We start from the raw sequence: 27,519 nt of genomic DNA on the forward strand, positions 1-27,519 counted from the left end.
ACACAGAAGAGGCTGAGCAAAGCAACCTCAGTTAGCAGCACTGCAACATGGAACAACACCTAAAATATCCCTGATGTGAGAAAGCTCAGCTTTACTGTCACTGTGGTTTAATTTCTCCAGAAAAAAACCTGTGAGTGTGAGCAAACAGGGCACTGGGGTGCCAGAGGCAGAAAAGGCATTAACTCTGTGATATCAGGACAGAGAACCAAGGCCTAAGGGTTCCCACAGACATTCATCTCCCAGGACTTGTGCCTGGCCTGGCAGATGAAGCACCAGACTTGCAATTTCCTGATGAAGTTGCCCACAGAAGTTGTGCAGGGGTCACCCCTGGAAGTGTTTAAGACCAGCCTGGATAAAACCCCTTGAACGCAGGGTTGGACAAGACACCTCCTGAGGTCCCTTCCAACCTCCCTAATCCTAGGCAGGAAGTCTGCAGTGCTCTGCAGTGTTTGAAGAGCTGTAAAGCACCCCATTTTTTGGTGATGCTCCTAGAAGCAATCCTCTAATTCCCATTTATCCCAGGGATACTCACAGTTGGCTTCAGCCTCCACTGGATCCCGTTGTTCCCCGTCACGAGGACCTCGTACACCGGGGGCACCTCGCTGTCCCCACCATTGCATCTGCTGATTTCATTCTCAGATGAAATCAGCAAAAAGGAAGTCTCAAAGATTTCTGCTCCACAGTTTTTAGTCAAGGTCTCCATGGTTGATAAGTATTTCACTTTCAGGTCCCGGGAAGACACGGTGTTGTTGCAAATGGTTTTGTTGTTGAACTCTTTTAGGAAATGCCTGAAAACATTGTTGATCCGAATCCTCGTTAAGAAATTCCTCTGTCTGATGATCTTGTTCAAAGTTTCAGGGATGTAATGCTTGTAACTGGAAGGAAAAACAGTGCTAGGAGTTAACAGTCTCATCTCCTGAACTTTTAACTCTTGGAAATGTGCAGCTGCCCTACTTTGAAAGGAAACAAGGTGTAGAGCCTGTAGATGTAGACCCTGTAGAATTCTAAATGCTTAAAATTCTTTCTGGAAGAGAAGCACAGCTGACCCAACAGTGACAAAAAGTGTTAATCCAGCTCACCTGATATCCTTGGGAAGCTCTGGAAGCTTCACATTTTTCTTGATGGCATCATGGCAGATTGCAAGGACAGCCATCCCCAGACATTCATTCTCAATTTCATGACCCTCTTGCTCGTTCTGAGCGTCACGGACTGGTGCCAGGCCTTTCACAAAGTCATACTGACCCTGATGAGGAAGCAAAAAACAAAAGAAAGCTACCAGGTTTAGTGTTTGTCACAGTTTATTCATCAGCAAGGAACATGTCACAAGATAGGTGGCTCTTCTCGAGCAGCAAGAGTCTCCCAAAACTGAAACCCAGGACAGGAAGGGACAGGAGAAGAAGGGAGGAGCTGTGCAGCAGATGGAGAGCACTGAGACAGAAACCTGGGCAAGCCCTGGTCTGTCTGAGAAGAAACCACCACCACCTATGCCTGAGAGAAGAAAGGACTTAGGAATACTAACAGGTAAGGTTACATGTGCTGAAAAATAAGTCTTGAAATCATCTTCTGATGGATCAAAGAGGTTTTGTGTGACCACAATGGCAGCAATACCTTGCAAGCAACCTCTCACCTGTGCAAAGATGTATTCTAGTGAGTTTGCATCTAGTATAGGGGTTCCCTCTGGTGCCAGCTTCTTCTCACAAGAGGTCTTTGCCTTCTTGGATGAATGCCTCCACACTGAGGGCTCGTTTTCACTAGTGCCATGCCAGTTGGTGAAGTAGAATCTTGCAAGGAGAGGAAGAAAATTTAAAAATTGGGGGGGGAAATCTCCCTCTTACATTAGAGACATCATTTAAACTTTGAAAAGAAAACCAGTTTCAAGTCAAAATGCACCAATCTTCTGCCTAGAGGTTGCAACTTCAAGTGGTTTACTCCTGAAACTGCATGCCTGCCTTGAGGAACTGAAGGAAAACAATTTATTAGTCAAAGGTCTTCAGCATTTCCACCCCATAGTATCTCACTCCTAGCTCATGATACTGTGACTGACCATGTATCTACAGCAGGAGTAGCAGTAGGAACCCACACAGCTGTGCCAAAAACTCCTGACAGGCACTGGAAGATGCTGCAGGACCCTTTGGTTGAAGAATAAAAAGCAAAGTAAATCATTCTGCCTCCAGGAAATGCCTTTGTTTCCCTATGCTCCTTTATAAGATGAGTGATAATTAATAACTCAAATTTTTCTTTGGTATTTCCTGAAAATAATTATGGGCAAGGTATTGTGTATTGTTTGTGACTGAGAGGAGAATTTGCTCCTCTTCCTATTGAACTGCCCTGATTACCACAACACTTTATAAGTTACAATAAAAACTGGAGCCCCATTGTTTGAGGCACTTCATCAACAAAGGGCTCTGCAGTGATGATGGACTTGGGGTGAGGAGGAGACAGACTGCAAGATACTTATTGCTTTCTTATGTTGGAGACTTTCTGTTGTGTTGTGTTGAGGGTTGTGGTTTTTTTTTAACTTGAAAGAAATACAGGGTCAGTGACAAAGTTCCTAGTGAAAAGCAAATCCTTTTAAACTATTACCAAAAAGAAAGTGGTTTGCACAGGTTTGATGGGGAGAGGAGGAGAAGTCCACCCAGTCAGAAAGCAAATTTAAAGCTTTCAGCACTGGGAGAAAAATCAAATATATCAAGTGTTTGAAACCACTCACTCACATACCTTAGTTTGCCATACAGAATTTTAATAGGACATGATTCAATCAAACCTATCAATGCAATGGATTTCAGAAATGAGGCTGTCCACATTAAAGTTATTCAGTCTCTAAATGATTCCATGCTGCACTATTACATGAGCCAAGATAATCTTCCTTTTTCAAGAGGAATTCTGCCTCTTGCAGAACTCAAAAGAAACAATATTCATTTAGACAACAGTTTCACAACCCTGTATTGCTCACAACTTCTCAGTCCCCAAACCTGCTCTCAGTTCAGATGCCCAAGCCAAGACACACAACAGATCAGAAAGGAAATAAGGGAAGTATCTCTTCACCACCGCACTACAGTATTCCTAAGGAGACAGGAACCTTTAGGTTTTAGTACTTAACTCAGTCTCTTCTTGAATGTATATAAAATTATTTTAAATACACATTATTAGCCCAAAGTCTGCCAACTTTCCTGCATGAAGTAGAGCTGACAAAAGAGATGCCCCTGCCAGGCTTCAAATCCCAACTCCAAAGCTTAAAAAACCAAACCACCAGAACTTTTCAACCTAGGAAGCAGGATATCTTGCAGCTTTCTTCTACAAAATGGTAGAAAAATCTCAAGAACATAAAGTTCAACATCAAGTCATTTTGCCTACACACCCAAAACTGGGTATTTATAAGCAGTCACGAGGGGAAGCTGCTCAAGCAGAAGATGTTGCAGGGAAGATGCAGTGGGAATGAAGGAGAACCTGGGAAGAGCTCTCATCATTCAGCCACAGCAGGCACAGAACACCACCAAGCACAGCAGGAATCATTATTTTAAGGATTGTGTTAAAAGCAGCATCATACCTCTCATCAGAGGATTAAATTCCCACAACCAGGTTTTCAAAATGCCACTTTCTCCTAGTGACAAAAGCAGCCCACATCAAAGAACTGCAGATTCCCATTATACCAAGAAATTTTATTATCCAGTATATGGTTAATCTGACTGATCTCTTAAAGCAAGAAAAGGGCACTTAATGCTCTGTAAGAGGCCATTAGAGTCCTCAGAGCTTCTTTTAGAGAGTCACTCAATTGCATTACAGTATGGTGGTTATCTGCCAAACTTAATTACAGCTGTTTAAATCTGAGCTTAGTCAAGGTTAAGTCATTAATGCTGTTAACAGACTGTTACAGAGAAAAGACAAGACTATAATATCCTCTTCCTCTTCTAAAAATAGGCATGGGTATCAGAATTATTTAAATGGAAAAGACCTTTTTGTTGAACCTTTATTTTTTTGGCTTGTAACAGTTCATCCAACAACAAGAACCATTCCAGCCTGGCACAAATGTACTGAGAATTAAAACATCTTCAAAGCTTTTTCTATCTGCATAAGAAAAGTGGTTGCTAATCTCTGACAAGCCCAGAAAATGGTCTGGATGCACAACCTGAGGTTTACACAGCCAGTTCTCTCATTCACAAGCACAAGTCAGAGCCCCATTTTGTCTCTAAGAAGAGATTATCAGGAAATAAAGTGCAAAATGCATACTGCTACATTACCATTTTAAGTTTTTTCCTCCAAACTGACTGTGGATGTGAGTGTTACATTTTAAGGCAAAGAGGGAATAATATGGAGAAGTCTGGTTTCTGTCAGCTGCACCCTGAAGAACTGACAAAAACAATCTGTGGACTTGGTTTGGGAAGACTGGTGAAGTCTCCAGACTAATTTTTCCTGAAAGCAAAGCTTATTCCAGATATTCTTCTCCCATATCATACACTTGAAGCTCAGATTGATGCAGGAAGTGGGAATAAAAATGTAAAAAATAAATCTCCTCTGTCCAGAGAATTTCCCAAGCAGCACCATGTTGCTTCTTCCTTTCAAGCTAAATGTGAAATTCCCATTGATTCCAGTTCACTCTGAATACTTCAAATGGAAACTGAAACATGCAAAAACACTGACATAAATAAACAACATTTTTGAGCTGCTTTTTCTTTCTTTTCCTTTTTTTCAATTTAGCTTTTAGCTCCTGCAGTCACCTACAGCTTCGTGGATAAAAGTTCTTGGGGGTTTTTTGACTCCTGGGGCTTTTTTTTTATTTTTGAGGTTAGACAGCAAGATGAAAAAAAAAATCAGGAAACATTTTAAAGCTTAATCTCTTCCCTATGCTGTGAGCTGTGGGGTTCAGCAGGAAGAGTTAAGAGGATCTACACATGGACAAGAAATCATTTTTCAGATGTTCTGCACTTACCTCATTCGATAATGGAGCCTCTGTGATGTTTTCTCATCTATCTTAAAGATATGGTTTGGTGCATACCAAAGTTTTCTGGTTTCATCATAGAGGGCAAAGAGATTATGGCACAGAGGAGAGATAGCTGGAAGAGAGAAGTAAACACGTGGATGAATCACAGGGCTACAAGACACACACCTCAAAAATACCAACTCGTAAAGCATCTGATCTTGCAAAACAGACCATAAAAAGAAAGTGATACTGGGATTTGTTTAACACAAGCTCTTAAGAGAATTATGGTTAAAGTGGAACTGTAAACTGTGTGCTGGTTCACTTCTAGGGAGTATAAAACAGCTTCATTTCAGCTACTTCTGACATTAAACCTATACTGAAATCCTGATTTTGCCAAAGGTCTGAACTTTAAAGAGGAAATGACTCAATAATCCTCACTTTTCCCAGATCCCAGACATGGGTATTTTAACAAAACCACTCAGCAGTTCCATAACTTTGGTCTCAGTTTTATTTTATTAATACTTTTGACTCCCATAGTTGAAAATTTAACTAAATGATTAAATCCCTCCCCTCCTCATTAGCACAGAGGCCAAGCTATGGTTATGGGTCCACCCTTGGGTTGAATTCCTTGCTCAGTTCCTTGAGTTTCCTGCTCAGGAAGAGGCCTTTTTGCAAGAGCTCTGCTCAGGCAAGCAGCTTGGTTGTAGAGAGCACTGTCACCATGGGGCTTAAGTGTCCTTCTGAAACTGGGCCAACTGCAGAGCACTTTGCCAGGGTCCTGCAGACCCATTTCTGGTGTCAGCTGGGGAGCAAGAGGAGGGAAGAAGAAAAGCCACAGAAATAAGAAACTGAACCCATTCAATGCAAAGCCCAGGGAAGGTGAGGTCAGGCAGCAGCAAGGAGGTGCCACCACTGGTTTAACTCTTCAAGCTGGGATTTACAGCAGAGCCCAGCACCACAGGCTTGCTGAAATGGGTAAAGCTTTTGTCCTTCACTGGGGACTTAGGGAAAAGTGAAAAAAGGCATCAAGAAGTTGCCTTCAGGAACATTCCTTCAAAGGTCTTAAAGCTGCAGCAGAAATTACTGGGAGCAGATGCACTGTGTGTGGGTTCACACCCAGAGCAGTTCAGAGCTCTTACACACTGACATAAACTGCTGGGGTTTAAGTACTCCTCATTTTCATTAAAACCATCCAAAAGCAACACCAGCAGTTTTTTTTGATGTGGTTTGTCCTTCAGCTTTCCACCATTCCTGCCTCTCCAGTGGAAGAGAAGCAATTAGGCAAATGAACTGAAGGGTACTCAGTGTTCCAAGAACCAAGCTGACATGGGAAAAGTAAACATTGCCAAGCTGCAGGAAAAGCCACTAATTCCAATCAAATTACATAGGTTTTTAAACTATTTTGCTGAGTCAAGGACCCCAGTGGCAAAGCAAGACACCTTCATTAGATGTTTATATATTCCTAAAATTAACTGTTCACATTCTCTCAGTGGGTGTATTATGAGGAGCACAGACTTCCTAACTCTCTGCAAACAAGAGTCTGGTAACAGAAAACTAAAGCTGGAAAAGCAGCAAATAGGTTCTGTTTGGGTTTGCTTTTCATCAGCCTTCTCCTCCAAAACGTTTTATAACACGGGACAGATCCAGACAGGCTTACCAAGCAGAACACAAGATAAAGTCAGCTTTGTCTTCACTTATTTGCATATGGTGTCTCCTCCTCTCTTAAAAGAATCCTGATCATCCCACCCAATTAAAAAAAATCACTGTTGTATCTGCCAGAGAGCAGGGTGGGAGATCATCACTTTACCTGCATCTCAAGACAATCTCTCCCACCTCAAGCAGTTTCAGAAGTGCCCAAACAGACCCTTGGCAAAACATCCCACCCTAGGCTAGGAAACATGCACATTTCTCCTACAAGCAGTGACATGCAGCAAAGGACACATCACTTTTGAGACTCCCAAGCCTTGTCACTGAGACAATCTGCACAATCCTCATACTCACAGCATTTCTGGGCAGCCTCAATGCACAGCTCCTCCGAGGTGAACTCCCCACTGGTGTAAAGAATGGGGTTTTTATCTTGCAGGTAGAAGAGGACTTCTAAACCCTGATGCTGAGCTTCCAGCAGCTCGTTCTTCTTTGTGCTCCTCATTTTTGCACAGAAAGCCATGGCTTTGCAGTCCTCTTTCACGTTTAGATACTGAAAGTGGAGGAAGAGTCGTTGAGCACAGTGTGAAGGAGAGTTTGAGTATTTGTTGGGACAGAAAGTTGTTGCTTTCCTGAGGCTACTGCATGGGTCAGGCATTTCTCTCAAGTCCTCACACTGGGAACCTGATTATTCCACATCAGAACTCTCCACAAAAGTGAAATAAGAAGTGTCAGTGCTTATTCTGTTCCTGCTAGCTCTGTTCCAAACAGTTCCTTTCTGGTGTGGTGACTCCAAAACTATTCTACATTGTTTCTCTACTTACTGTAAAGCAGGAATAACTTTCACATCCTTAAGCACCTAACAGGCTGTAAAACAATACTTGAGGCTGGGTAATATAAACAGATCAAATTATATTTCCTTCAAGAAAAAAAAAAAAAGAGTGCTTCTATTTTTACAATCTCCTTAACAGCTCAGTATTTCTCATAGTCTTTTAGAAAGTATTTCTCACAGTCTTCTAGAAATAGCATTGGGTTACTACAGAAGGTTTTCATCAAAAGTTGGTCACAAACATCTGCAGCACTAATTTAATTTTACAAATCAGACAACTCATTATCTTCTTGAGGACTTACAGCTTAAGATACTACAAAGTGCAGATATAAAACCTGCTGGAGATTGCTGGCAAATTCCAACCACATAAATTTCCTGGGTTTACTAAAAGAAATTTTAAAGTGTCATGCCAGGGTAGTAAGTGACTCAGAACTAAGGTAAAAAACATGGATTTCAAGCTGCTGAGAGTCTGTAAGTTGTGTCACCATTCATTTTGGAAGTATAGTTAAGGAATAAGAAAAAAGATGAGTCAGATACAGGAAAGAATGTAAAAGCACTTATTGCCCTTTCACCCTCTGTTTTTTAAACTCCTGGTACTTAATGTGTCGTGGTGAAAGGAGCTTTACTGCAGAGCTATTTATTTTTTAGCAGTGCTTCATCTCCAGAAGGAAAGAGTAGCACTAAGTAGGTTTAATGCAATAGCTTTTAGGCAGCCAAGAATACATACAAGGCAGCTCTGATCTGAAAGAAAAGGTGTGTTATGTTTTAAACCAGGTGCTTAAAGAGGGGAAAGGAAATAAATGACCACACAGTGGGATATGAGGGGGTTTGTGTTCTATGGCTTTTTACCAAGCTTTAGCTCAATTAGTGACAAAATCACCAATTCTAACTTCCAAACTTAATCCTCCCCCCAAAAACCAAAGCAACCCAAATCTCAGAAGCCAACAGACCTGCATTTATGTGACTGAGTGATCCTCTAGGCTACCAAAATGGATTCTCTTCACACTCTCCACAAGCAACTTGACCCTGGCTGAGGAAAAACACAAAAGAGAGAATTGTCAGAAATGCTTTGGTACAGCCTGAGGCACAAAGTACATGGGCAGGGTGAGAAAACTCCCCCTTGCAAGTCAAGGGAATCTTTCCAGTTCCACAACTGAGATTCAGATCCAGTCTCAACCAAAGACCCAGGAGCCCACTTAAGCCTCCTGGTATTTTTTGACTCCTTGGGTGTAGTAGTTGAGAGGCAAACAAAAACCAGGAGAAAATCCTGGTTATTTATTGGGGTTTTTTCACATTTTCAGGGCATCATCCACCAGTTTGGTGTCATACTCATTGCAGATGTGACACCCAAGCAGCACTCTGCTTTGCTTTACCTGTCCCTGCTTTTGAAGTTCCTTTATTTATTCTTCACCACATATTGCTAACCCCAATTCTCTCCTAGGCTCTGTTGTTCCTTTCCCTTCCTTGCTCCCCAAGACCTCAGCCCTTGACTTCAGTGATTTAAGCAGCTCTGTCACCTTCCAAGTCTAGTTGTGGTTTTTTTTAAGCTTTACCTAACACCACAAACCACCTCAATATTCTGGGGTTGCTTTGCAAAACTGCTCTCACCCCGAGTTACAGGAAGCAAACCAGGGAAATATCAACACAATTTTTTTTTTGGAATGTGAGGTGTGACAGTGCCTCTGTTTAAAAGTCCTCATCAGTGAAGATGCTCCAGGAATACTCAGGAAGCAGAGAAGGGGAGAATGGTAAGAAGCCTCCTTGGAGAGATTCCTGTGCTCTGGCAGTGGTCCCACATCCCAGGCTGTGAGCCCCAGCTCCATGTTCTCAAGGGGAAACCAATCCCCTGGAAGCTCCTGGTTTAATCACCACCTCCCCAGGACAGTAAACTCCATGGGACAAAACCAAATGTACTTGAACTAAATCTGTAAAAACTTGTTTTTGCTGCACAAGCATTAAGCTTTCATCTGAGAGGGTGGATTGCAGTGAGAATTGCCTTAGGCTTAGCCTGGGGAAGGTCTGACCCTGATGCACAAGCTTGGGAAGTGCCCCACAAACGTGGTAACATCAGAGAAAAAAGAACATTTAACAGTACTGCATGGATGTACAATTCAGTTGCACGTTCCTCCCATCTGTGCCACTTTAAAGCTAAATTTGAGCTTCCAGACACATTCCCTCAGCAATAACATGGGGGAAAAGAAATGGAGAGAATGATTACTGGAACACACAGAGAAGTCAGTAATTATTTCTGCACAGCACCAGAAAATCCAAATGCAAAAGGTTAAAGGTATGAGCTTTAATCTAACTGAAAACACTCCCGTATAAATGACATACCTTACCACTACATTTCAATAAATATATTTTAACCCAATATATTTTCATAAATATATTGTAACTCGATATATTTTAATGTCTGTGTGGGCATAACATTAAAAAGGTTGTCCAGATGTTGTAAAAGGTGAAGGGAAATATAAAACCATTGCCTTCTTGCAGACTCATAAATCAAAATTGCTGCTTTTCAACAGAACATTCTTTGGTTTTGCTTAATAGCTCTTGTTTCTAATCAGGGCAGCAATTCCCAGAACACAAAAGAACCTGAAGTGCTGCTGCTTCATTTACAATATGCTTCTGGGAATGAACCAATCAACCAAACATCTCATTTACAACTCACTATTTACTAACAATTTTTTCAGATATTTGCAGGTTCAGGACAGAACCAATTTTTTGTTTCCATAGATCTTCTGCAGATTACTTCCCTCCCCCATGAGTGTTTTCCTTGACAAACTTGAAAGATCCATCTGTATCCTTTTGCAGGCTGCATTTTGCTTGGCTTCTGCCATGTTCCACTCGTCTCTTCCTCCAAGATAAATTCCATTTTTCCCTGCTCATCCTTTTGTGCAATTTCCCAACACTTGACCCACCCTCCTGGAGCAGGGGACACAACACAGGGTGACAGGGATGGGCTCAGCCTCGGGTGGTTGGACTGACAGGACAGCATTTGCTTTTGTTTTCAGAACTTATTTAATCTTCACCTGATTCCTGGTTCTCAAGGGAGAAACAGCTTCCTGTGATTCAGGCTGAAAAATATTTAGGGGATAATATAACAATTTAGGCAGGATGGCTCTTCTGGAGATCCTATTTAGGAAGTCCTTGAAACCTGATGGCTTTGGAGCACTCCTCAAAGCAAAGGGTTTCTCTGGAAATCCTGACACACACACACACATACCTGTCACCTCCTCAAATCTGTATTTCAGTCCCAGAGGAACACAACTGGATGGCAGGGGGAGCAAACCCCAGCCCGGTGCATCACCAGCAGAGGGGGACAATGATTCATCCATCAGCCAAGGGCTACAACCACAACATCAGTGATTTTGGGTGCACACAAGGCACAAAAATCAAAACCATGCACCCACAATTGCCAAAACAACTTGAGGTTGGGCTTCCTACAAGAGGAAGAGCAACCAACATTTTTTTAGAACTTGCTGCAAAACCAGCAGGGGGTACTTAATCCTTTCTCACTCACAGATTCTGAGATAACAACTTTATATGTACTCTTTCTGTTATAACCACTTTGCAGCTGAAGTGGGAACAGTTTCCTTGGAGGCAAATTTATTCACCCATCAAGCTCCAAGTCACCATGGAAACCTACCAAATGATGATGGGTTTTTAGGTACTTGTGCTGTAGCCAACCCTCCAAGACCTATTATATAAAAAACTACAGGAAAAGTGCATTTACTGTTTTTTTGTTCTCCACAAGGTAACCATCTCAAAAAGACCTTTATCACCACCCAACGGGACTGAAGGGAGATTCCAGGCTTCAAGAGAATTCCACACACAATGTGTTTTTATTCCTGCCTGGGACACAGCATTAATGAACCTCTTCCTTCCTTGATGCTCTCCTTCACGTTGCTCACCTCCGTGTCCCTCCCCGTGCCTGGGCTGGCACCCAGCACTCACTTTGCACCTTTCAAACACCATGGAAGTTTACTGGCCAAGAGCCACCTCATCTTCCCAGCAATGAAGCAGATCTTCAGGAAACAAGGCCTCTTCCTGGTGGCACTGCACTGGCTGAAGGGGTTTCCTGAAGCTCAGCTCGGATGCGTAGGAAAACTTCCAGGAAAATCAGTGAGGCAAAAACCTCCAAATCTGTGTTTTCTTGGAGGAGAAAGGTGTGGAGTGCTTGTGCCTTCTGGGCTTACCTGGCAAGTGAGCCTCATCAGGTCACTAGAAATGGAGGTGTCAGAACTACACAAGTGGGTTTTGTGCCCCAGGAAAAGCTCAAGCTTTGGTGAAAGGCAACAGGTGTCTGGGGCAGGCAGAGCAAACATCTACAGCTTGGCCAGCTCATGGCAACTCCTTCAGCTCAGTGGTCCTTGGCCAGACACCCAGGCCACAGCCAGCAGTTAAGGTCTGTCAGGAGATGCTGAAGCCCAGGGCAGAGATCTGCCCTTTCCAACAGAGGAATCCAGGCTGGAGTCATTGCATGGATCCATCAGAGAGGCAGGGCTGGAAGTGAACACAGGAAGAATGGGAAAAAAAACCCAAACTACAACATGTGTGACATTCTCTCTCTAGAAGGCTACCAAGGGTTAACATTGTCTTACTGGGCTGGGCTGTATGCACAAGAGCAGCCACCTGGCCAGGATGGTGCTGGGATTCAGGAGAAGAGAGGATTAAGTGTTTAAAAAATGTGCCAGGACTTCTACAAAGCTTCAACACCTTCTCTCCTCCACAGAACAACCCAGTAATTCAAGCTCCTCTTGCTTTCTGAATGTTTAGGATATTTAATATTTGAATTGATATTTAATATTTGAATATTTAATACTTAGCTGCCAGTGGTTTTCCTAAGCAGGAAAAGCCAGCAGGAAGGAGGTGAAACATTTTCATTGTCCATCCAGGTGACAGCACAGCTCCTCTCCAGCTGGACCAGAGCATGAGAGGTGACTCCATCCTGCTCCTCCAAGGTCACAGTCTCAGAGATGTCCCCATGCAGAAATGTGTGACTGTCCCACACTGTTCTGCTGGAGAATTACTGAAGACTGAGAAGCACCTGGGAGGGGGCTGTTTGTGCCCCCCTGTTGCACACCCTTACCTCTGCTATAGTACTGAGATGTTACAACACTGCAGGGCCAGTGACCATCTGCATGCCCCAGGGGTGCTCCTCAGCAAGGGAATCCTTCATTTTACTTGCTTAGAAGGAAAAACAAAACTTAAGATTTCTTCTGATGGTACCCAGACCATGTCTTAGACCTTCAGCAAGCACCCAAACAAACCAAGCAGCAGGTGATGTCTAGCAAAGTCAAGGCAGCCTAAGAAATGGTAGCATGAACCTTCTGCAAATGAGTGGAGGAGCAACTCAAGGACTTGCCCAGGAAACTGGATCCCTGGGTCTCCCATGTCCCACTCCCCAGCCTCTAACCCGAGAGGCAGAATCAGAAGCAACAGTTCCTCCAAAACAGCCATGGCCCAAGTGGGTGGACTTCACACAAAGCTTTTCTACTTTGAGAGGATGTAAAAGATACAAAAGAGTTGGGACTTCTTGGTGACCACAGAGCTATTGCCAAGTTCTCCTTCTCCCAGGCTCAGCAGCTGTTTGCAGACAGCTCCAGCACAGTAACCACACACATGGGCATTGCCCTGGAGCTCAGCCCCAGAGCCACTTCCTTCAGAGCAGCTACAGATGTGTTATTTTTCCCCATTTTCAAATTGTAGCACAGAATGGAGCCTCTTGCCCCAGTTCTCTCCCCACCCTGCTCCCCAGGGGAGGAAAGCACTGCACACGAGGGCAGTGGCATCCAAGAGGGACTTGACACAAGCCCCACTCTCCCTCCTCATCCTTGGCACCATCCTCCAGCTCCAGCCACTACGTGCCTGGAGGTCCCCAAGCTTCAGAGAAGGCAGGGGTGAGGAATATTTCTATACCCAAGAGGAAGAACTTGTCCTGCACCACCGTGCTCAGCTGCCCAGAAGTCATCCTGGCACTCCAGCACTTCCCAAGGAGCAGGAATTACCAAGAGCAAGAAGCAAGCTCAAGCTGACCCTGGAAGAACAAACTGAAATGCTGGCATCTCATTCTACCTGATTTAAAAAGAAGTGCCACTAACTTGTTGCCATAAGCCCTTTCATCACTTCAAGAGGCCTTAAAGAGTTTTATCAAAAATGTGGCCAACTTCTGCTCTGCATATGGCAAGACACTTGAATCCCCTGGTTTGCTTTGTGATGAAGACTTCTGGCAGTGGTGTGCTTCCTCTGGTGGCTTTGCACTCTGGTATTTTTTGATGGTTTGCCTTTTTCTTTGTTTTTTTTCTTTTCTTAATGTTGGTGAGAAGATACTGTCGAAGCTCCCTTTTCAGGGCTTACCATTTAAAACAAGTCACAAACAAAAGCAAACAAAACTTCACCAGTTCAGAGCAAACCACCAACAAAGACATCCCCTAACCAGCAAGCATTCTCCCTATAACACAGTTGCAGAACCATACAATTTTGTAGCAAACTCTGGCTTTGCCACCAACAGCAACAGGGATTTGATTTTCAAAGCCACTTTATCCCTTTCTGAGCTCTCTGCTCAGCTTTTATGAAGTTAAACTCACCCTGCTGTGGCTGGTGGCCCCAATACTGCAATACGGAATGTACCAAAGGGTACCAAAGCAATCCCAGGGTTAAAGACAGCATCTCAACTGAAGCCCTTTCTGTCAGGATGTGTAATATATTGATTTAGTTTCACCATAATGAAGTGAAAAGCTGAGATCTGAAGTGCAGAAATCTCTGTAGAGCACCAGGTCCTCCTGTCATGAAGAAGATGCTAAATGAAGCTGCATGGTCCCCAAAGCCATGGTACAAACCCACCTGTAAAGGCCATCACCCCCAGTACAGCAGAACAGGAGGGGAACAACAGCAGTGGGACTGAAGATTCGGACACAGATCACCTCTGCTCTTAACCAAAAAGACTCCAAGTTAATGTAGTTTGGCAAGAAGTTTTGCAGGCACAGCTTACATACAGCTACCAACCAAAAATCCCCAACCTCTTCCTCCTCCTGACCCCACCAGCTGTGTGTGTGTAACCTGCACAGACACCCAAACCAGAAACAACAACAGGCATCAGCAGCAGTGCAGAACTTGTAGCTGGCACCTCTGTCCTCCAGGCAAAACCTAACTCCTGGAAAAGCTGCCAGGGCAGCTGCATGAAACTCAGCAAGAGCAAGAAAAAGAGCTTAGCTTCAGTTTTCCTCACTCCTCCCTTTCTCCCAGAATCTTCATAAAAATATAGCAGCACTCACAGTGTTGGGTGGGGGACTTCAGCTGGTTTGTCAGCAGAGTGGAAGCCTTCTATCCTCAGAAATTACTCCTGGCTCTGCTTCCAGGTCCAGAAAGTCACAGAAGCTCTGGGCTGAGAAGCAGCAGCATCTCCTCTGCCAGACCCAAGCTGCAGCCTGGTTTCTGCTCCAGCCCCCTGGGGTTAAAAAGAAATTGGTCCTCCCCTTCATTCCCTCCCTGCTATCAGAGCAGCCCCAGCTTGCTCACCCAGCACCCACCCTGTGCCCCCAGAGCACCCTGGAGATCAGGGAGAGAGGATTTAGATGCAGATGTTCTTTTGCAAAAGAGGCAGCAAGTGTTGCCATGGAAGCCACAACCATCTGACACCCATTTGCAGAAAGAAATGAGATCTGCAGGAGCTCTGCCAATGCCACCCAGAGGTTTGAAAATCAAATATATGGATCTCCAATTAAAACCTACGTGCTGGGATATTAATGAAGGAGAGAGTCAGTCAAGCTAATAGACCTGGTCTTACTAACTACTGGATTTTTAGGAAGCTTTTGCTTTTCCTGACACTGGGCTTCAAGCTTCTCACTGTAAGGAATAGCAGTCCCCACATCTGGAAGTGCTGTACTGTACTCATGAGTGATCCTGCAGCTGACAAATTAAATGTTCTAATGGTGGTAAATGTAGGAAGCATTAGCTATTAATTAAAAACTGAAAGCACTGAGGTTGATTAATAAACAGTATGACCAACAAAAGGGTTCATCTACATTTAGCCACAAGAGGTGTGTGTCCCATGGAAGGTGAACAATATGGAGTTTTCCAAGCCCAAATAAAAGTTCCCAAGGGAAGCTGTTGGACTCTACTGTTTCACTGTATATTGAAAAAATGTTCTGAGTTTAGAAAAGCTGGAGGAGAGTGACCAGCTCAGCACTTCAGGTTAGGAAGCAGCTAACCAAGGGCCAAGCCTCCAACAGCTTCTGTCTCCCCATGGGGACAGGACCTTGGGACAAGAGGACCTGCTTCCCAGTGGAGCATGGAGTGGCCCAAATGTTGTGTTTGCCTTTAGTCCCCTTCTGAAAGGCAAAAGCTAAATGCAGAGGTCAGCATCAGTAGGAGGGGAGGGGGCTGCAGAAGAGGAAGGGGCTCTGGAGGCAGCTGTCAGTTCAGTTCAGAAGTCTTCATCTCCTTTTTTCCAGATACTCTGTTTTACTCTGTTTGAGAGAGCTGGGGTTGTTCAGCCTAAAGAAGAGGTGGCTCAGGGGAGACCTCATCACTCTCTACAACTCCCTGAAAGGAGGTTGGAGCCAGGGGGGGGTTGGGCTCTTTTCCCAGGCAACTCTCAGCAAGACAAGAGGGCAGGGTCTCAAGTTGTGCCAGGGGAGGTTTAGGTTGGAGATGAGAAAGAATTTCTTTCTGGAGAGGGTGATCAGGCATTGGAATGGGCTGCCCAGGGAAGTAGTGGATTCTCCGTGTCTGGAGATCTTTCCAAAGAGCCTGGATGTGGCACTGAGTGCCATGGGCTGGGAACTGCAACGGCGGTTCAAGGGTTGGACTTGATGATCTCTGAGATCCCTTCCAACCCAGCCAATTCTATGATTCTATGATCATCTATGTGCAGAAACAAACTCAAGAAGCATCTTTGGCTCAGTCACCCACCCTTTGGTGGGTTTTTCTTGAGTGAAATCCCACTGAACCACTTGGGATGGGTGTTCAGGAGGAGGAGGAACAGGGGTCAAGGCAGCACTGAGCTGAAGTCCTGACACTGGCAGCTGCCTCCCCCCCTCCCCAGAGCCATTCAATAAATTTAAATGGAATTTGATGCTGCTTCTCACCAGCCTGATGGGGACCAGAAGGGAGATAAACCCCCTGAAAGGAAAACCAAGGCTGGCTTCTGACATTGCTATTAGAAGCTAATGCTGTTTTTTTTAATTTTTTTTTTAAATTTTAATTGGATCAGCAACTTCTCCCCAGCACAGTCTGTATCCACTGGCATGCTGGCTGCAGCCTTCCAAGTGTGTGTGTATGGCTGGGGATGAGAAAGGTTTACTGCTCTTGAGACATCATTTTATTATGAATGGAAAATACACTTCTTTATTGCCCATCTGTTGTCAGACACACACAGCAATTGCTTTTATTATTCAATCACCAGAGCACACCTGTGTTAATGGGCAGCTCTAAACACATCTGCCCCTATTATTCAGAGGAAGGAACTGCAGTTTGTCTGGAACAAAATGAGACACTACTCAAGTCCCTCTTTTAAGTCCATTCAGCCCAATTTATGGACATATTTTGTGTTCTCACTGCTTCACCAAGGCCAGAGCTTCGTGGGGCAGGCAGCAGCTCAGCTCACCTGCAAGGACTTCTCCAGCCTTACCAACAAGGACACCTCCTGCTTCATCCCATGCATCCCAAGGGTGGCTGCAAGCTTGGAGAAGAGAAGAGCATGGAGAATAACCTAGAAATCAACCCTTAGAGAAAGAGCCTCCCAGTGACAGAACTTGAAACTGGTTTATTTTCAGGCTGCAAAGCAAAGGGGTAGGCACTCATCTTCAAAGGGCAGAGTGTGGTTGTATCTCTGCTGGGGAAGAGCTGAAAGAGGAGTTTTTGCTGACCTTCCCTTATACTGCCTACCTTTAAAAGAAGGAAGCCCTAAACATCACCTCTAAGGGAGGAAGAAAAGGAATTAGAAGCTTCACATCTGACCCTAAATCCTTTTTTTTCTTTGACCCAAACTGAGACAAAGAGTAGGAAAAAAACCATCACCATTTTGCACAGCTGCAGGCTCTTTTCTTCCTGAGAATAATTCAATCCAAGTAACCAGGCAGAAGCCACTTGAAGCAAAGGAAGGCAATCAGTGAAAGCCAAATGAAGCCATTCAGAGAGTTCTCTGAGGGGACAGCTCCAGCTCTGCCAAATGAGGATTCTCTGCTTCCCTCTGGCAGAGCCTGAGCTGGGCTGGATATCCAAGGGCTGGATGCTCCTCCTTTCAACACAACCATGGTGTGTGCCACATCTCAGGGGGATGCTGAGCTCCCATCCCCCAGGGTTTCACACCAATTCTCCTCCAGGCCTCCAGCTGGGGTGTTCTGAAGGGCCAGGCCAGCAGCTGCTGCAGTTAAGAGGTAAGAGTTTTTTTCCACCTGAAACAGAGGAACACCCAGATATTCTTCTAGTATCAGTTTTATCTCCTGAGACAAGTAAAGGAACTGACAATTTAGTGTTTAAGCACAGGCAGAATTTGCCACAAGCAGCTTGCTCTGCAGGGACAGGAGGCTGAGAAGGAACCCAAAAATCCAGCCCACTCTCCCACCACTGCCTATTAACAGATACCAGGATTTCCCCAGCAGTACTGGGTTTCAGGACACCATAGCATTCATTAGGTTGGGTTTTTGTTTTTATAACCAACTGAAGGTCTAACAATCATTTTCAGCAATGAAATTCCCACCATGTGACTGAATTGTGAATGTTGATGGGGTACTTAGAACAATCAAGACAACTGCCAACTAGGAGTTACAGCCCAGTTTCACCCTGTCAAGCAAACTAAATATTTACACTCAATTCATTCAGTCTCTTGGACAAATATCTATAGGTTATTTTTAACTACCCAGCTACTTAGGAATAAACTTTGCATGTTTAGCCCCCAGAGCTCTGTCAGGAGCAGATCCAAGGTGGGGAGAAAGTGGCTTTGGTGTACAATGGTGAACACTGGGACTTTGTTTTCCTTTTCCTTGGGTGTCCTGCTTGGGTTACAGGCTCAAGAGTTTGCACTGCAGGTTGCAAATGATCCTGTTGCTAATGGCTTGGCCTCTGGGCTGACTTTTACTACACTTAGCATTTGACATAAATGTGCTGGCAATGCAGAGAATCTCATCCCATAGGACAATTTCAATCCAGAGAGCTCTGCTGGCTTCCAACCCAACTTAATTCTGCTACAGAATTGTGGGGAGGCTGAATCACCTCGTGTTTATTTACAGTTCACCAACCTCTCTTTTTAGAAAACATTGGCTTGTCCTATTTCTGCTGCCTGGTAACTTGGTGGTCTCCCCTTGAGCAATAAAATCATCCTAACAATCAATTGCAGTGCATGAAAGCAGGAAAATAAAAAACCTCTGAGTAAAATATATTCTATGTTTCAGAATACTGAGTGCCACTCTTCAAAGCACAACTCTCAGGTCTGTTCAAAACCCAAAATTACAAGATGAACAGAAGCTTCTGCCCTCTCACTGCTTCTCAATTTCCAGTTTTGACCATGAGCACTTCCACTTTGACCATGGCCAACTCACTTTTGGATCCAGGTATAATTTAATTTCAGACCTCTAGAAACACACCCCAGCAGACATCACTTTGCTTTTCTGATGCCTGGCTCCTGAGAGCAGCTCTGGATGCAGGACCATGTGCCTGTGACTCAAGGCTGACAAATCACTCTCTTGCTTTGCTCCTCCACTGATGAGCCCCAAGATGAGCTGTACATGGGAGCCTTTCTTCCCCAGAGCCTGATAACAAAAGTATTTTGGCTTTAACACCTTGATCAGGTCCAGCTTATCCACACTTAACCAAAGAGCTTCTGGTCTGAAGAGCTCTTTCAGCAAAGAAGATCCCTTCTCTTTCCAAGAAGACCTCAACCTCCCACCCCAGCAGGAAGCTGGAGGAACCTGGCTGTGCACTGGGAAATTTGGGGAGCAGCAAGCAAACCCAGTGACTTCCAGCACACAGCAGAGCTGGGGAGAGGCAGGGGCAGACCTGTGGAACAGTGAATCCTCTTGCACCTTCTCTGGCCCCAGCCCAAATCCTCAGTCAGCAGCAGTAAACAGGAAACCACCACTGAACTCACCCACAACCCCAAGCAACCTCCTGAACTTCTTCCTCCTGCAAAGAGAGCTGCCAGGGGCTCTGAAGAAGAGAACATCCACAAGATGTGAAGGAGGGAGTCAGGATGCTGCTCAGATCTCCCCAAGCTCAACATGGGGAAGGGCAGCACCTTAGGAATGCTACAAATTCCAGGTGGGATTCCACAACTGGAAAGCCTTGACTTGTATATTCCATTGTGGGTTAAAACCCAGGCAAGTATTTTTGATTGTATTAAACCATGTTCCTTACTAAAGCCTTCCAGCTGGTGAGGCAGAAAAGCACCTCCAGGGACCCCCCAGCTATTCCTCCCTCCTTCCCACTTCAGCTGTGCCACTGCTGAGCTGCTTGGAAGGCCCAAAGGTTGGGAGGTTCAGTGCCAGTTTATCCCTGTAGGTCTGAGATGCAATGCTGGAAGCATCAAGCACAACAAGAACTATGCTAAGACCTTAAAAAACAAAACCCAAAAATCTCAAAAAAGGCACGACTGAAGACATCACTTTAAATCAATATGCTTTTGCCATAAAAAATGGCTTTAAGACCTTCCAAGAGCTTTTAACTACCTTTCCTGTAAAGGGTTTTGTACAGTAAATGTGAGTAAGCAAATATTAAAAATAGCTGAGCAGGGACACTCTGGTTCTATCACTTTTAGCACTCACTCAAACATATCTGACTCACCCCCAGTACCTCCTACCCTCCCAGTTTGACCAGTGCTCGCTGGGACATCTCTTCCTTCACAAACTGGACACCCCAAGAGCTCCAGGGGTTCTTTGTGTCAACACCCACCACCAAAGTAGCATCAGAATTTCCCACACATTATTTTTTTCAGCCTTCAATGATCATTCCCATGTAAAAACATCCAGGGAATTATACAACAAAAGGACTAAAAAGCCAACAGGAAAAAAGGTTAGAAAATGAAGGAGTTGCTGTGCTTAAGTCACTCTTAAGAAGTTCAATTACCAAGGAAATAACTTCCTGACCCTCTGTCCCTCCTAGCTCAGCCTCTATCCAACAAAATCATCCTCCTGGAAACCCTGGAGCTGTGTGGAGCTTTCTCAGTGCAGCATCTCTGCCATTCTTTGTTGAAATCACCCCAAAAAATCAGAAGAAAACCCTTCTAAATCAAGTCAGAGTCTCATTGACTGGAGTTTACAGGAACCAGGAGTCACATATAGGGAATTTCCACACAGTTAACTTCCTAACATTTATACTTTTACTGAACATTTGCAACCAAAACATCAGAGAATGGAAAAGCCATTACAAAACCTCCATGCCAGATGTTCAGTTTAACCAAAACCAATCAAGGTAATCAGGTATCAGTGATAATTGTTTAATACTATATGGAGTATAATTTATATACCTAAGTATATAAAACCCTGTGTATTTTATATACCTAAGTAGTCCTCCAGAAACGTGCTTAAAAAACAAATATACCCAAGTCTCCACCAGATTTGCAGTAATATGTCCTGACCCAAAAAACTGAATTTTGAGACTGATGTCCTGCAGGAGATCAAAGTGACACAGAGGAGATGGTGGCAAAGCAAGAAGATGGAATTCATCAGCACACACTGTCAGCTTTTTATTACATCTTCACTTCTCACTGACAAAGTAATATTATGGCTCTTAAGGGACTGAGTGGCTTTTTTTAGATATCAGGGGAAAAGAAAAAACAAGAACCCAAAATCCGGAAGAAAAATATTTGCTGTTTTGGGGAAGTCCCATGTTTTTGAGTGCTCTATTTGCACTGCTTTATTAGGGACCTTACACATGAAACAGAGAAAACAATTCTCTATATTATGTTGTGCCAGCCTTAAAAACGTCTTTATGTTCTGTTTTTGCCAGGAAAAGCATAACATGGCTACTTTGGGGGATGTTTTCAGCATAATTTAAAAGAAAGAGAAGACAGACAAACGTTAAGCCCAGCCTGAGCCATCTGCTTCCCTCTCAAGCAGCATTTCCCTGCTTCCAGAGCTAAAAACCCAGCACTGAGAGTGCTCAAACTGACAACTCAGAAAAACAGGAACTGTGCCCTAAAACTGGGGTTTTGTATTTCCCCTTCTGAACCTGATACCAGAACTACCAATGTTTTACATCTAAGAGACCACGAGACACAAGACCTTCTGATTATTTTTTTTTTTCTGAGGTGAGGGCAAACAAAATCAATTATTTGCTGCAAGACTTGGCTCTGATTTAAACAGAAAGCAGCTTCACACGTTGTGTACTCTTTTCCATGAAGGAGAAAAAACAGAGGAGGGAACAGGGATGAAGAGGAAGGGCTAGAAAGGTCCCCTGATGAAATCCCACCACCAGGAAATCAGAAAAGCCAGAGGGGAAAAAAAAAAAAAGAAGAGAAGGAGAGAGGGGAGTCTGAGGAACTTTATATCACACTTCTCCCTTGGTTGTTTGGGTTTTTTTAATATATATATACACATACTGTGGTGAAACTGGATGCTTTACAAGTCTGAAGTCTGGATTTCAAAATCTATGGGGAAAAGGAACTTTCCAAAAGCAGCTGGGCAGTTCATGCTTCATCCCAGGTCTGCAGGCAGAGAACTTGCAAATAGCACAGTGCAGCTATTCCAGGCAACAAATATTTAACTGCAGAAGGCAATACTTCCTACTAATACTACAGGGAGGTGAAATAAAGCTCTGGGGAGCAAACCTGCCTGGTAAAGCACACAAACTGGTGTAGAAAATAAAGAAATTAAAAGCAGAAGGTGGATGGTTCCTACACTGAGTGCTGAGCTCACAGCCTGGTAGCTCAGCACTCTAAGATGGCTCCTTAAGGCTTAGCTCTAAATACTCTTAACCATAAAAGTACTTCCTTTTTTTTTTTTTTTTTTTCTGTCCTTAAAAGCAACGTGGAAATTTCACTGCAAGCTCAGATGCAGGAATCTTAGCAACAAATCCCCTTTCAAATCCACGTCCTTGCTTTAGCCCCAGACACACACATCCCCAAGCCTTACAAAAACCAGAATTCAACACCAGGTATTTATTTACAGAAGGCTCCTGGATTTCTAGGAGATAAGCAGCTTCACCTTAAACCACTCTCCTTAAGACACTGAGGCTGTCAGCCCATGGAAAACCAACTCAGAATGCATCAAGACATCAAAAGAATCATCCAATGCTTGGCTAGCTTCAGAATCTTCAGATCAGTCAAAAATCCCAATTTATTTGTAACCCACCACACTGCAAGAGGACTTCACTAAACAGCACTCGAAGGAGTTACACCAGACACATCTGTGCTGAAAGTTACCAAGAAACTGCAGAGAAAACTCACAGGAATGAGTTGTTGCTTTAGAAAAAAAAAATTATCTGTATTTCCTGTAGTAACTTGGATGTCTCACCCCCCCTACCCCACCCTCAGCAGTTTTCTTAAGCAATCTGATAATGATGGTATGAACCTCACAGAGAGGAAAAACCCCATTTTTAAACAACTAACCAAAAGCTTTCCCTATGTTTTACCACCCAGAAATCTGGCTGGAACCCAGCTGCATTTCTGCCTTCTGTATAATGAAGTAAAATCAGTTCATTTTCTTAAATGGCTAAATGCACAGAAATTGGACTTAACCAGGAATTACAAAGCAAACTTTTTTTTTCTTTTCATTTTTTTAATGCACATATCATTAATTTGCCAGGTTGTCTGCAGCTAAAACAGCCTCCTGCATTTCTCAATACCATTGTAAACACAGCCTGCCTATGCCAACAGAATTAAAATAAAATATTTCCTTTGTTTTTAAGGGGAAATAAACTCCCCAAAACCCCAATGTGCTGCCAGGCTACAGACATGCAGCAAACCAGCAGTGCAGACCTTGGCACTCCATGTCTGTGCACTCCAAAATGTGCCTCATGCCAGCACTCAGGGTGGGAGATGATCTCTGGAGATGTTCCATAGTTTTTTTCTCCACTCACATGGACCAAGGATGCTCATGCCCATTCCTCCCAACCCTCTGGATCTTGAGCAGAAGTTCTTGATAATGCTTGGCAATTTATTTTTAGGTTTTTTTTTAATGCATGGCACCTAGAATTACAGGAATCTCAAATTTCTCATTTTCTGTTTTCTTACCAAGCCACTGGAAAGCTGACTCTCCATATCCATTGGCTTCCAACAGGTTTTCAGGTTTTCCCCCACCAGTTTTCTGTGCACAATTAATCTCTGCTGAAAACCTGACAGTCTGGTGGGACAAGAAATCACTCTCCTGAGCAAATTCACCTGAATTGAAGCAAAAAGGCCACAAGTGGTTTCTAGAAAATCACAGTTCCCAGCATCCCCAAAGAGAGGAATCTGGATGCCACTGCTTCCTTACCACTCACAACAAAGCCAAAATACACATTGAGACTCCAGAGATTCAGAAAAAAAATGCTCTATATTTTTGCTTCTTTGATGATAATATAGAACTTGTTTGAAACACATCAGTAATACCAGAACACTTTTTTTTTCCCTCCTCAAGAAATACTGAGAGCTAAAGGACTGTGACCAGAAGCCACTGAAATGGGGGCAAAGGACTGCATTTGGCCTGCTTGAAACTTCTGGTTTTAAGTTATCATCACATGCTTATCCTAGACTCCTGGAAAATGCTTTGGACAAAAACTCTGAAAGAGCCACCCTGCCATTTTAGCTAGGAATGATGAAAGCTTCACTGAGAATTCCAGAAGCCAAAACCACCATCTTTAAATCTTTCAGATTCTTTGGCTGTTTACTGTAACAAGAGAACAAACAGATGTAGCAAGGGAAAGGGAATAAGCATACCAGATATTCCAATAAGAAGACATTCCTTACAGTTATTAAAATTACTTATTTTTAGAGGACTGAAACACACAAATTTAATCTGGCCATAAATTCAACAAGAGAATTAAACTTAAAATGCATATATTGGGGTGTTAATTTTATTAAACCACAACTTAGTAACCACCCTCAGAGTCCTAAAGTGTTACATGAAAGATTCTCCAGCCCCTTAATCATGAAAGAACTGTCTGGGGTACAAATTAAAAGTGCTATTAAAGATAACATTTTGCCCTAGAAAAAAAAAAATCAGGATTGAATTGTGACTTTTCTTGGCCTAAATCCAGTGCCTCTGATTTAGAACAAGAACACAACTATAAAATCAAAACATGGGAAAAGAAAAGAGCACAGAATTACTGCTAAATTAATTGGACTGAGACCCTCCTCCCCCCCTCCCCTTACATTACTCACACGTGAAAAATAAAATAGTTCATGTTTTAAGGTCACAGCTTCTGGAAAGGGACCAAATGCAAATCAAAGCTGGTAAATGGTCAGCTGTAAACTAAGAAAACTCGATGTGAGGACACAAAAATCAAAATACAACTCAACCAACAGCATCTCTAAAACATTCTGCAGTTTATTGCTACCATAGAACACACCAGGCTTCTCCATAGGACTGCACTTCTCAGGTCAAATTCCCAATAAGGTTCCTCCTCCTGCACTTTTAAAGGACATTTTATAGCTCCTATCTAATTATGGAGGAGGCTGAGAGATGGGGGAAAAGGAATTACCCCAATTCAGCACATTTTCTAAAGGGATATCCATGGGGTAGATGGCTTCAGGCTCTACAGAATGGTGCCACTTCACCTATCCTTAAGGACAGTTTGATTCTAGAATAAGTCCTGAAAAATTCAGCTCTATTAACACAGAGATAAAACAAAATCTCTTCTTAAGCCTTAGGTTGGGGCTAAGCAGGTATGTCAGGCTGTGCCCTTTCTGAGTACACACCACGAGATGCCTCACTAAGACCAGCAGAACAGCTTTGGAAGACCATCTGGAGGACTTATTTGTTCGTAAGATAAGGATCATATTGTCAGTCTTACCTGCTAACTAAACTAACTAAACACTCCCTCTCTCTGAAGCTGAGCAACAGAAGGTTTTGAAAAACAAACACCTTGGAAGGGGCTGGGAGAGCTGATCTCCAGTGCTCTGAAAAACCTCTAAATTACATCCAAGGGAGAGGATTTTCTTTTAAAGCATAATTCAGCCCTTAGGACATACCGCAAAACATTGCTAAAATGACTCTGGCAGTGAACAGCTGTACCTGATTTGTACAGGCAGCAAAGCCTGGTGAAGATGTCACTGTTTCACTGGTGGTTATCAGTCTTTGCTGGCCAAAAAAAAGGCAGCACATGTGGGTCAGGTGTGGGGAGGGGGACAGTACCTTCCCACAGAAAGGGAGCAGCAAACATTTTGGGGATGGTAACATCCCAAGTGGTAACGTGCCTGTGTGCAAGCTGCCTTGGCCTTGAACACAGAGCTAACACTGCTTAAATTGCTTATAAAAGGTGAACTGTAATATCTGCTCTATCTTCTTCCATAAAGCTCAAAAAAAGCCTTTGCCAGCTTCAGCAAACTTATCAAGAGACAGTGGTTTGCATCTCAGCTGTATTTAAAAGGCTGAACTTCCCACAGAGCTTGGGACAAGTCAAGTTCTTGTGTGATGGCCCAGCTCCAGTGCCCCACACTGATTTATCTGCATGGAATGCTATGGACCAAGGGTGTCAGCAGTGGCTGTGTGCACAGACAAGCACAGCAGTTTACATTAACTGCCTGATGAAATTTAATTAGTGGTTAAATCACCTCGATATCATGGCTTGAAAAAAAGTCCTGAGGAATTTGTTCATCAGAGAAAGCACACAACAGGCTCCAGGCATGCAACAGTCTCTAGGCATGCAACAAGGTTGTGCCAGCAACACAGAGGGGAAAGTCATCCATGATCTGGAATCTCTCCCTAAAGAGGGAGAGAACTCCCATGGATTTATAGGTTGGGAAGTCCTGCCCTCATAAAATTAATTCTCCAGGTAGACAGAGGAGGGTGGTTCTGTATAAATGCTCCTCTGCACCCAAAGTGAGGCACAGAGCACATCAGTGGGGAGATGCTGTGGTGCAAGACATGTCTAGAGAAAAAGACTCTGTGAAAGCTGGGATGTGTGAAGTTGTTAAAACTGAAAAGCATCCTGGGTTCTTAGTGGATGGAAGCCTTCTGAGCTGGGATGGATATCCACTGGAGAAGCCACGGAATGCCTGGAGACGGCGCTGCTGTCACCTGCCACATGAAATCAGGGCTGTGGTAACACCTCCACAGCACTGCTCACCTCCTCCCTCCACATGGACCAAGAAAAATGAGGGCTCATTTTTCACTTAATTTACCAGCAAACTTTTAATCCCACCGTGTTCTTAGACCTGGAGCTACCAGACACTCTTACTGCAAGGGAAACTTTCAGTCAAGCACTAAAGGGCGAAGGGTTGATCTGCACCCAGCCCAGATGATCACCTCTTGGGTTTTAGTTACTTAAAAGGCTCTCCTGGCATCTACTGAGCACTCAGGATTTAAAAGGTGACTTTTTAGAAGCAAAGTGAGCCCTCAGTTTCCTGATGCACCTTGCTTATATAGACGTAACTTAGCCATGTCGTAAGTCACATGCACAGGAAGCTGAAAGGACTGTAAAACCCACAAGGTTTGGGGTTTTTTTTTGTTAATTTGGCATAAGATATGCTGTTTGGGTGGGGTTTTTTTGTCATGATGAAGCTTCAAGTCAGCTGTCCCCACAGTTCACTTACCCCCCTGTGGCTTTGACAGGGAAATCAAACCCAATCTCTCTTGCACTGATCAATTCCACACTTCAAAGGAAGGTGCTGGGGGCCATGAGTTGCTACTAAAATAAGTGCTGGTAAAAAAATAACACAGGCTGAATTTTGAGAGGTGATGTAGGGGGGAAGACAAAGGCTTCCAGATGAGAATCCCAGTTGGAAATGCTCATGCTGGCAACACAGACCTACATAAAACAGGTTTACTGGGCTGGGGGGGCTTGCTCTACATCACCTACAAACACAACCCCGTTGTGCCCTTCATGAGGGCAAGGACACAACAGCATGGACACAAGGAAAAGTTTTCTTGGAAACAGTTATGATCCTCCCAAAAAATGGGGGCCAAGTGAACAAGAAAATCACACAAAGTGAACTGCAAATGCCAGCTTAGAGTTGTTCTTGTTTAAAAACCTCAGCACTGAGGGAGAC

General features: G+C 43.7%; 1 protein-coding gene across 6 annotated transcripts in view; it reads right to left on the reverse strand.

Moving 5' to 3' along the window:
- The window catches only part of JAK1 (Janus kinase 1), a 48,511-nt gene that overhangs the window by 15,146 nt on the left and 5,846 nt on the right, over positions 1-27,519 (reverse strand). For 2 of the 6 annotated variants that reach the window (XM_030455576.1, XM_030455571.1), the window contains exons 2-7: positions 8,342-8,421; positions 6,920-7,115; positions 4,928-5,051; positions 1,628-1,781; positions 1,080-1,243; positions 533-875 (exon numbers count right to left, since the gene is read on the reverse strand). In XM_030455576.1, the coding sequence (XP_030311436.1) occupies positions 533-875; positions 1,080-1,243; positions 1,628-1,781; positions 4,928-5,051; positions 6,920-7,115; positions 8,342-8,347 (987 nt within the window). In that variant the 5' untranslated portion in view covers positions 8,348-8,421. Of the gene's footprint in view, positions 1-532; positions 876-1,079; positions 1,244-1,627; positions 1,782-4,927; positions 5,052-6,919; positions 7,116-8,341; positions 8,422-11,590; positions 11,898-21,930; positions 22,036-27,519 lie in introns of all 6 variants that reach the window. The other 4 variants (XM_030455575.1, XM_030455574.1, XM_030455572.1 and 1 more) reach the window with 4 other exon arrangements.

This window comes from Calypte anna, chromosome 8 (genome assembly GCF_003957555.1).
Source record: "Calypte anna isolate BGI_N300 chromosome 8, bCalAnn1_v1.p, whole genome shotgun sequence".
NCBI lineage: Eukaryota > Metazoa > Chordata > Aves > Apodiformes > Trochilidae > Calypte > Calypte anna.